Below are 11,539 nucleotides of genomic sequence, written 5' to 3'. Positions count from 1 at the left end.
AGATTCTGAATTTCACTGGCCCTTTATTTCTACCTCCAGGCTGTTGGAATATATTTTCTTTGAAAGTTGCTGTTAAAAACATTGCCATAAATCTATTCACCAATGTATTTTTGACTACAAACATAGGTGCTATGTTTGCTATACCTCTACAGATTTACTCTGCACCGACCAAGGTATCGTTCATGAAACTATATATGTATTATAATTTTTGTCATAATTATTATTTCTATTAAGTTGTAGTGCTTGGTTTTATTTACTAACTTAAGCTCATGTTCTTTAAGACTCTTGAAGGATATATATTACCAGACCAATCATAGATGGTGAATTTTTTAGATGTAGAAATCTTTATTTGGAGTTACAATTTTTCATAAAGAAATTTGAGGTTCTTGAGTGAAATAAAACATCACAAGTAGGTTGATTTCATTGTTCATTTATTTCCAAAATTTGTAGAGCAAGGAATGTGTGCTTGCTATAGAAAACACAATTGAGCTCTGAGCACATACTTGCAATTGAGGTAAATAAGATGGTTAAATGCTTTATTTGGACCTCTGGTAAGTGACTCTCAGCTGCTCATAATCCTTGAATGTCTTCAGTGGACCAAATCTAAAGCCTGAAAGGGCTGGCAAGGAAGAAAATGCTTTATAAAATCTGAGGAAATGGTATTTAATTTAGATCTTATCTTAAACATGTCTCATTTTTTTCCTTAATATTTCTTTCCTTTCATTTAGTTACTGTTATTGCTTCTTTTTGATCCAAGCTATTCTTACAACTCTGGATTCTAATTTTTATGAGACATTCATGCAACCATCTTTATGATTTTTCTCACTTATTAGCATTGGTGTTTTATAGATAGAAATGCCTCATGTTCAGCTATGAGCCTAACAGTAGGACTTCTGAAAACTAAATAAAATGTAAAGTTAATTCCATTTGTCCATATTTTGAGTAGGGAAGATTTCTTAGAAATTTTATTTTTTTTAATCAAGAGATGTTTATAAGGAGAGGACTGTGGGAGGGAGCAGGCAGGTGTCAGGTATGGGTGGGAGTAGCAAGTGTATGCTTTCCTTACCTCTAGGAAATGGGACACTAATTTGAATGTCCTGAGTAGCTGAGGAGTTACCTATTTTTTTATTTTTATTTTTTTACTGTTTCTCAGAGGATTCCAGTTACAGTTTTCAAAAAACCTACTAAGAATGTCCTGGCACTAAATTCATCTTCAATTCTGAAGGCAGCTTGGTGTCTTTTGGGCCCAGTGGTTGTCACTATGATTACTGGACAGAACCCTCCCTGTGAGAGGCAGTGCAGACCTCTCACTTGAGGGTTCCAGGGAACGAAGAAGTCACTTTCTGGTGGTTTAGCTTCTGGTTAAATGGAAGCTCGCTTAGGTGGAGGCCAGTGTCTGCTTTGCATTTGAGTGCATTAGGATTTTTATGTGTAGTGCTGTGTTTTAAGTTATTCACATATTACTTTTCAATCTAGGAAGGGAGTCTGGGTTTTGAAGTGATAGCACATTGTGGCATGCATTATTTCATGGGAAAATCAAAAGCAGGTAAGTATTTTGCCCTGAGCTTTCTGTAGAACTCTAGTTGGGGGTTGGGTGGGAAGTAGGGAGGAGAATTAGCATTGGTAGATGGGATAATCAGTCCTGTGAACGGAATTGCATCATATTCTATTCTTAAAGAGCATGATCCCTAACAGAATGGCATGACATTGTTAGGAATCCTCCAGAAACATCCTGAGGTCCTTGTGGATTTTTCCCAACACATTATTTGATCATCCTAGCAACCTTGCTATCAGGAAAAATGGGAAGATTCCGAATTCCAGTTCTTTTAAACAAAGAGTTGACTAGAAGTTATTAAAAGTAATTTGGACTTGCCTTTGAAGACTTTCGCTACAGGAGCATAAACATCTTATGGGGGTGCTAGTCGTCGTGTGAGACTGAAGGCCATAGGGTTGATGTGGAAGCTGTTCCTAGTTTTGTTCCTGCCTTTTGATTTATTGAAATGTCCAATCTAAGGAGAGGATTACAGTCCAGAGGTTTCTTTGGGGAAATTCTCACTTGTTCACTCTGATACACTCTTTAGCACAGACAAGACAGAATAAATAGAGAGGGCAAGCTGAATAAGTGGCCAGTTTATAAATATAAATATGAATATAAATATAAATATAAACCTTTCTCTAGGCTGAGCCCTTGGTCTCTGCCCTCTTTTGAGGACTTGTTCATCAGCATTCTGCATAGTAACCTGAAAGACTTCAGTGATCACTGGCATTTACACGGATACATTTAGCGTTTTCGATTTAAAGCTATTAAAAATGTTCCATGTGTAATTTCAACTTGTTTCAGGCTGTATTCATGAGCCATGTGTCTTTTCTGTTACTGCCTTTACATAATCCAATTTAGTTTTGTTTTATACATGTTTGTTTGATTTGATATATTATCATTTGCCATTGAATCAGAAGGACTTTCAATAAAGCAGTCAGAGGACAGAGCATTCATCGACTCGACACTCCCGTCAGTTTGAGTTTAACAATAGCCTTGGCAGTATTTACTAGTTGCATTGTGTTTTCTGTAAATGTAAACATTACATCTGATCTCACTTTTAGAAAATCCTCATTGGGAAGGGAGCCTTTCTCTGGATCAGTCTACCTGGGATGTGGATTTTGAACTTGCAAATAAATTGTATGAAAGATGGAAGAAATTTAAAAACAGTGACGTCTGCAAGTAGGTCTTCCCCTTTCTTCATTTCTTTTACTCAGCATAAAGAGACACAATTACATGCTACTTTGTTGAGCTTGCAGCACTGAATTTTTAGTAATTGATATTTCTCTCTAGCTTTTTATTTTGACAAATTTCAAACCTCAGGAAAGTTGAAAGAATAGTGCAGTGACTACTCAAATACAGTATTGCATTTAGAGCCAACCGTGGTTCACATCTTACAGTTGCTTTATTTCCCTCCCTACATCTGTAACTGTGTTCATGTGCACACAAACATGTATACCTTTTTAAGCTGTAGATATCATGATACTTCAACCCTCAATACTTTATTAGGAAATACTTTCTTTCCTAAGGTACATTCTGGTACATATTACTACACTGCCATTACATACCCAACAAACTTAACATTGATCCAATTATACCATCTAATACTCAGTCTCTATTCAGATTTCCCTAGTTCACCCACAAATACCTGTTATAGCTGTCTTTTCCTTTTTCCTTTTTTAAAGTCCAGGATCTATTCAAGGATCATGCATTGCATTGGGTTGTCTGTTTCCTTAATTTTCTTTGGAACAGTGTCTCCACCTTTCTTCAACTTTCATAATGTTCACATTTTAAGAGTCCCTGCAAGTTATCTTATAGAATGTTCAACACTTTGGATTTTTTTTATTACTTTCTCAAGTTTACATTCATGTTAGGCATTTTTGGGAAGAGTGCTAAGAACTTGGTTGGTCTTGTGTCCTTATCATTTCGTCACCTCAGGAAGGGTACCAATTTGTCCATTACTGACATTGCTAAGTTGAGTCATTTGACTCTCTCCTTTGTAGATGTGACAGATCTTTCTCCATTGTTGATATGTATATTTCCTTTTGCAGTTAATAAATACATGTATGGTAATTTGAGATCATATAAATTTACTGTTCCCTAAGAATGTTTCACCCATGCTTTTAGCATTCATTGATAATCCTTGTCCTGATCAGTTATTAGTTGATGGCCACAAAATGGTGATGTTTCTAAATATCTTCTTCATTTTTATATTCTTATTGAGCATCACTATGGTTTCTTTGATCATTATTATCATTATTATTATTTTAATATGTATAATATATTTTATTGATTTCAGAGAGGAAGGGAGAGGGAGAGAGAGAGAGAGAGAGAGAGAGACATCAATGATGAGAGAGAATCATCAATTGGTTGCCTCCTGCATGCCCCCCTAATGGGGATCAAGACGCAACCCAGGCATGTGCCCTGACCTAGAGTTGAACTGTGACCTTCTGGTTCATAGGTCCACACTCAACCACTGAGCCATACTGGCTAGGCATCATTATTATTTTTTATGCTAATTTGTCCCAGATTTGGCTGATGGGAACCCCTTCAGGCTAGTTTGTGGGTTTCTTTGACATGTCCTCATCATTTTTTTTTAAAAAATCCTCACCTGAGGATATACTTACAGATTTTAGAGAGAGGAGAAGGGGGGTAGGGGAAAGTAGAAAGAGAGTGAAAGAGAAACACTGATGTGAAGGAGAACATCGATTGGTTACCTTCCGTAAATGTCCCCACTGGGGATTGAACCTGGTATGTGCCCTGACCCAGAATTGAACCTGCAACCGTTCAGTGTACAGAATGATGCTCCAACCAACTACCCACACTGGCCAGGGCTCCCATTATTTTTTAACCTTCCTTGCTTTCTGTTGACACAGGCTGTTCCAGAATCATCTTGTGCTTACTCTCCCCAGACCCAGAATAAGCTGTTTTTTCCCCCAAGACCCCTTGCTTGTTCCTTCAAGTAGGAATGATATATCTAATGATTTCCTCTCTTTTGTGTCAAAATTGTTTCTTATAATATTGCCTTTCTTTATGAATTACACAGGAGGAATGTTTTAGGAATGACACGGTTTGCCCCCTTGAAGAAATCCAAGGAGTCAGAATCCTTTGTTTTCTTTCTGCCTCGTTTGGTCACAGAGCCAGGCCTCGTGTTGAACTTCAGCGCAACTGCCCTTAGGAACAGCGTGGTGAGGAGCCCGTGTCTTCTAACCTCTTTGTCGGTGACACCCCATCTCGGGTTTTTAAGTTACACGAGTCTTTCCACTTTGAGAACATTGTTTCAGGAACAAAATTAACTTAAATTCACTTTAAATGACACACATATGCCACGCGATGCTTAGTAGGGAGGTATCAGAAGGACAAAAGAAGGAATAAGACTCTAAACAGGCTGAAGTGCATAGAACAAATACATTTTATGAAGTTTGTGTCCAACTCAAAAATCTTTTCAGTTGAGAAAGTCTTCAGCTGCAAAAAACAGAAAATTCAGACTAACGTTCACTTAAATAGGCATTAGTTTGTTTCATAATGAGGAGCTCCTGGGGAAGAAGCCCAGAGCTGCTGAAGCGGCCCTGTGATGCCCTCAGCAGCCCGGGCTCATTCTGCCTGTCCGCTCTCCATCCTGGGCGTGGATTTCCTTCCTGGGTGTGTGTCCCATTGACAAGGGTGACACGTGCAAAGCGAGAGAAGTGACACCAGCAGGCTTGCACTCCACCTCACAAGCCTCATTGCCCAAGACACATCTCACATCTGATCTGAGTGATAATTTAGACTTCACCAGACACTCACTGGGCTCCTTGGGGATGACATTCTAAGACTACTTTTAAAATTTTTAAGTTTGAAATAATTTTAACATAGAGAACAATTTTAAGAGTAAATCCAAGAACGTCCAATTGCCCTTCACAAAGACTCAATCCATATTTAATGTTTGCCACGCCTACTTTGTCATTGCCCTTCTCTGTCCACCCACATACATATATATATATATATATATATATATATATATATATATATATATATATCTCTTATTGATTTTTTACAGAGAGGAAGGGAGAGAGATAGAGAGTTAGAAACATCGATCAGCTGCCTCCTGCACATCTCCTACTGGGGATGTGCCCGCAACCCAGGTACATGCCCTTGACCGGAATCGAACCTGGGACCCTTCAGTCCGCAAGCCGACGCTCTATCCACTGAGCCAAACCGGTTTCGGCCCACACATATATTTTTATGAGCCATTTGAGAGTCACACATTATACCCCTTCCCTCTGATTGTGTCAGTGTAAAGTTCCTAAGAGCAGGTGCATCTTAAATACCAGAGTATACTTATCAAAATTAGAAAGTGTGACATTAATCCTAATAATGTTATCTAATGTTTGGTCTATATTCAAAAATGTCTAGTCATCCCAACGACATACTTTATAGCCATTTTCCCCCTTGGTGCAGGATCCAATTCAGGATCTTGCATTGCATGGTCAAGTCTTTCTCCTCTCCTGTAACCTGCCTCGGCCTTTCTTTGTCTTTCATGGCATAGGCATTTTGAAGTGTGGGGGCCATTTATTTCCTAGAACGTCCCTCAATTTGATCTGTGTGGTGGCTCCTTGTGACTACATTCGGGCCATGCAGCTCTTCGCAGGAATATTGCAGGGGTGGTGCTGGGCCCTCCCCGGGTGCTCATTTTCCTTTCCCGTGTCCAGGTGAAGTACTTCGTGGTGCAGAACCCTTCCTCTCAGCCGGTGTCCTTGCAGCTGCTGCCTCTCTCCTTGTATCCTAAGCCCGAGGCTGCCGTGCGTCTGCTCCACAAATGGTAAGACTTTCTGATGGGTGGTTTGGAAAACACTGTTCAGACTCGGAATTATTTCAAGTCCTTCCTGCTTTCCACCTGGACTCTACATGTGGGTGCACTCAGTATTAACCCGTGCACGTTGGGCACCCAGCCCCTTGGTGCATATAACCTGTTGGCAATTACCAATTCTGTCTGTTACGTGGCATTTTCAGGGTTACTACTTCAAGTCCATTTCCCTGCAGACTATACTTTTCCTGGTTAGGGAACCTTGACAATCATGAATTTTTCACAAATACTCCTAGAATCTGGCTCACATAAGACATGAGTTTAGTGTTTTGGTATATTTTAATCTAGTGCAGTTAAACAGGGCACGATGAGGATACTGTTAGTTCATGTCTGTTATATCTTATTTTCGCACAATCACAGTTTTGCTTAGAGTGTTTCTTCCTTTGGGTTCAGTAGGACCTACCCTCATCCTAAGGTTTTCAACTTCGGCACTATTGACATTTTGGACCCGATGATTCTCTGTCGGGGGCAGGGGGAGGGCTGGCCTGTGCTTCAAACGCTGTTTAGCAGCATCTCTGACTTCTACCCAATAGATGCCAGTTGGACCTCCCCAGCTGTGACACCAAAAATATTTCTAGACATTGCCAAATGTCCACTGGACATTAAACCAGGAGATGAAATGACCCTTGGTTCAGAGTCCCTTCCTGTCAGGTTCCATAGTTAGGAACCATTCAGAGAAAAAAAAAATCGTTTCACAGGTTGAGCTTTTGTCATTGTCACCATATTCTTCTTTACAGTCCCATCCGCGCTGCCCACATCATTGAGCACTTACCGTATGACAGGCACGGTGCGGGGGCTGGGACACAGTAGTTTATGTGCAAGTACATGTGCTCACGAATATAAAATATATATATATATGTGCACACACCTTTTATTCTTTATTGGCAACTTAAATGCTATTTTAAACATTTTTTTTCTTTCTAGGTTTGGCGCTGACATGCAGACGATTAATTTCACAACTGGCGAATTCCAGCTCACCAAAGCTTGCCCTTCCCGGGTAGGGTGTCGTCTTTAAACAGAAAAAAAGAATGCTTACACACTAGACACATGGCATATGGGCCTCGCTGATTCATGTTTCAAGTGTCTTTCTGTAATATATGTGGCGCTCTCATTTTTATATTCCAGGCATTTGGTATATAGAGCAGATTTTCCCAATTAATGAATGCAACAGGAGCCCGTGGTTCCTAGCCCATAAATCATTTTAATTTGATGATTTGGATTCACGTGAGTGAAGAACTAGCGATTGAAATCAGGCCTATGTAGAAGACCATAAAATTTGAGACCCTAGAATTATAATTCTCTTAAGATTCCTTGGCGCCATCAAATTCTTTTTAGGGCAAGAGGAGATAAAAACAAATACATCAAAAAAGGATCTTCTCTTGCTGAACTGGCTTCATGTGTTTCGCAAGCCACTCAGTTCCTGTGACAGTCACCTCATCTGTGAGTTAGGGTGGCTCTGGAATTCCCAAGCCTGGGGGCTCAGGAGGTCTCGCTTCAACACTTCGGAGCAGGAAGAAACATGTCATGGGGCGAGGATGTTGTTTGACGGGGTTCTTGGCAGCCTTGCCTTAGTGTTCACTCCGTGGCTCTTTGTATATCGCTGTTTTCCTTACAGGCATTCTCTGTGTGTGGATCCACTCAAAAGTGGAGCCCCTGTTAAAAACACACACGCATATACATGTAAACACACGTAGGTATACAACTACATGTGTCCCCCAAAATGTATATACACACTTTGAATGATTACAAAGGCAGTGTTTATTAAAATACATTTCGTTTTCAAAATTGAGCTATCAGCCATTAAAAGTGTGCATACATTTTTTGGGGGGGGACACCCTGTGTATTCCTAATACACATATTTAACTACCTTGGGCATTTTCTTCTTTCTCCTCACTTAACTCTCCAAAGATACACTGTTAGCTCTAGAGCAGTGGTTCTCAACCTTCTGGCCCTTTAAATACAGTTCCTCATGTTGTGACCCAACCATAAAATTATTTCCGTTGCTACTTCATAACTGTAATGTTGCTACTGTTATGAATCGTAATGTAAATATCTGATATGCAGGATGGTCTTAGGTGACCCCTGTGAGAGGGTCGTTCGACCGCCAAAGGGGTCGCGATCTACAGGTTGAGAACTGCTTGTCTAGAGTAACTTGAATAACAGGAAGAGGGAGACCACAGAGAACCTCCAACTAAGTTAAAATTAAACCAATCAGAGTGCATTTTTAAGTAGATTTTGAATGGAGATTTATTTGCCGTAGGAAACAACCTAACAATAGATGCTCCTTCCTCTTTGTCAGTGGTCTAGGTAGCGTGGTCTTGTTTTTTTTAGTGAGCCTGTCCCGCTCTGTCCCAAGCTGTTCGAGGTAAATTAGTCCAAATACCAAGAGATAGTTTGCCCCACTGGAATTGAATCAAATGTAATTAGAAATTCCAGAAATAATGCCAATCCTTTTACATAGAAGTATTCTATTCAGATTGGTATACCTCCTTGGAAAAAGTTTTTAATCTCTCATTGAAGATTCCTCCCCTAAAAATAGACACCTTTTGTGATAAAGGGAATTATTACATTCACAAAAAGAATAGTCAGTGTCTATGCCTTAGAGACACTTAAAAATTTAACTTAAAATTTTTATTAGAACTCTTTGTGATGTAAAGAAAGGGGCCTGTATTTTAATTCTGTGGGTTTGCTTTTAGAGATGTAATTGCTTTGGTTAAGACCACGTGGAGTTGGACACGCAAGGTTCTGAATCCAGATTCTTCCATGTTCTTGCTGTGGGACCCTGGCAAATTATTTAACCTCTCTGAGCCTCCTCTCTCTCCCTCATAGTATAAATGTTTGAAGAATCAGTAAGGTTTATGGAATGCTCAGCATTTTATAAAGCTTATTGCATTCCAGCGTCTGGCATATAAGTAACATTTAATAAATGGTGCTGTTATTATTATACTTTAATACTAAACATCAGCAGCTTTTTAAAAAGAATCTTATTTTTATTGACTTTCAGAAGGAGGAAGGGAGAGGGAAAGAGAGAAACATCAATGATGAGAGAGAATCATTGATTGGCTGCCTCCTGCATGCCCCCTACTGGGGATCAAGCCCACAACCTCTGGCATGGGCCCTGACCAGGAATCAAACTGTGATCTCCTGGTTCCTGGTGCTGGGCACATCAGCAGCTTCTTATTCAATATTCCTAGTGTATGTATAAAGCAGGATTTCTCCCTTCATGAAGCTTATAATTCTAATGAAAATGAATCAAATGCCATCAATATTTCTTCTTTCAGATAGGATAGGAAATGCAACAATTGAAGGATAAGACAAATTTAAAAATTAGAAACATAAAAAAGAGAAATATTACTATGCAGATTAGGTGATTATAGCTCTTAGAAATAAATTGATTTTAGTGAGGAGTTAAAAAAATGTGTAAAGAGGGAAAATGATAAAGAACTAAATCTTGAATATTAAATTTAGACCACAAGATTTATCCAGAAAAAGATAAAAATCTTAGAATAAAGGAGAATGTGCATAAATGAAGGTCTTCAGAGTGGAGAGACTAAATATAATAAAGATGGTCTCTATACAAACTTAAATTCAATATGGAAGAGAATTTGGGGTTAGGCAGCAGTGGGTGGATGGTTTGCTCAGATCCTTCTAGTGTTCAAGTAGAGGCTGTTGGGTCTGTTTTCTAAGTGATGTTTTCCACTCAACCCATCTTTACATTGAAGGCTCCTAGCCCCCACTCCTCTCCAAGCCAGGAAGCAAGCCCCCTTTCCAGCGTCCGTGTGGGTTGTCCTGCAGCGCCGCCAGTACTTCTCAGCTGTGGCTTGGGAACTGTTTAGTGGTGTGAACTCTCGGGATAAACAAGTTCGACAGGTTGATTAGGGTGGTCACATCTGGGAATGAAAAGAAAAGCAATCATGTTCATGCTCTAAAATGCACACAATGAAGACAGAAGCTTGCTTTACAGGAATGGTTGAATTGCACTTATTAAATTTGCAGGGTATGCATTCTGAGGGATCCAGGTTTGGCAGCCTCCACTTCCATTTGCAGCCTTTGGCAAAGAAAAGGGTCGGTGTCGTTTTCACGCCAGCTGACTATGGAAAAGTGACCTCACTCATTCTAATTCGGTAGGTGTGGCCCCCTCGTCCTGGAGAGTTTCTTGCTCATTGGCTCGTCTGTCTGAATTTTTTCTCTCAGGAATACATGATCTCCTTAGCTACGTGCTAACATGTACGTCTCAGCCGGGCCTTCAGTGGCAAGGCTGTGTTGCGTGTTAGCAAGAGGCAGTGTCTGAGAAGAGAGGCGACCTGAGGCTCCACACTTAATCCCCGCTTCCATTTCCTCCCTGTACAGTAGGGAGTGTGGGCCCCTCCATCCATGAGGGGAAGCACATTTCACTCAGCGTCTCACTGACTTCTGTCACAAAGGGCAGAACACAAGAATACATACAAATGCATACACACAGCACGCATACAGGCATTTACTTCCCTGTCCTAGCTCAGAAGAGTAATTAAAAAGCTGCCGGATACCTTTCATCCCACAGTGTCTGGATGTACGTCACTCTCATTCCTGTCTGCCTCGCTTCTGGAACTCTCCGTCGCCCCAAAGGGCAAGTGCTTATTTGGGCCCGTTGGCTCGTTCTGCTTTTCCCTTCCTTTTAAACAAGCGTTATATTGCTAGCTGAGTTAAGCAGCTAAATGTTTTCCACTCGTAATTATTTTTCATCTTTAGGTAGTCTTTATTGAGCGTCTTCTTTCAAAAATTGGCAGTGAATGCCGATCTAGACTTCTCTGCATTGGCAAGAAGTCTAGCACAAATTTAATTTTTAATAAATGACATTTTAGTTATTTTTTTTAAGCTTTTCTAGTGTCAGATCAGCTGGCAACAACTTTCTTATTCTGGAATCTGTTTAGTATGTTGGATATTGTATGTATTTGCTCCTCTACAAGTGAATGCTACTAAACAGAAAATGGACTAAACGTTCTTTTAATCAATTTAACTAAGACTCCTCATGCGTTGATGATGGTGTGTTTCATTTTAAACCCATTTTCTTTTGAAGAATTAAGGTTGTGGGAAGTATAGATATAAACTTCACCTCATGCCAGATGAAACTATCCCAGACTCCGAAAGAAAACCTAAATTTTTTATAGTAGTTAATT

General features: G+C 39.9%; 1 protein-coding gene across 1 annotated transcript in view; it reads left to right on the top strand.

Annotated features, from left to right (window-relative positions):
• Nucleotides 1-11,539, top strand: part of TMEM131L (transmembrane 131 like) — a 146,185-nt gene that overhangs the window by 104,761 nt on the left and 29,885 nt on the right. The window contains 7 exon segments of the mRNA XM_059697802.1: nt 3-173; nt 1,477-1,546; nt 2,602-2,719; nt 4,584-4,725; nt 6,229-6,338; nt 7,308-7,380; nt 10,380-10,507. Coding sequence (XP_059553785.1) covers nt 3-173; nt 1,477-1,546; nt 2,602-2,719; nt 4,584-4,725; nt 6,229-6,338; nt 7,308-7,380; nt 10,380-10,507 — 812 coding nt within the window.

The sequence above is a fragment of the Myotis daubentonii genome, chromosome 5 (genome assembly GCF_963259705.1).
Source record: "Myotis daubentonii chromosome 5, mMyoDau2.1, whole genome shotgun sequence".
In the NCBI taxonomy this organism is placed as follows: Eukaryota; Metazoa; Chordata; class Mammalia; order Chiroptera; family Vespertilionidae; genus Myotis; species Myotis daubentonii.
Note: the sequence above shows the minus strand (reverse complement) of the source record. Positions and strands in the feature narration are given on the sequence as shown.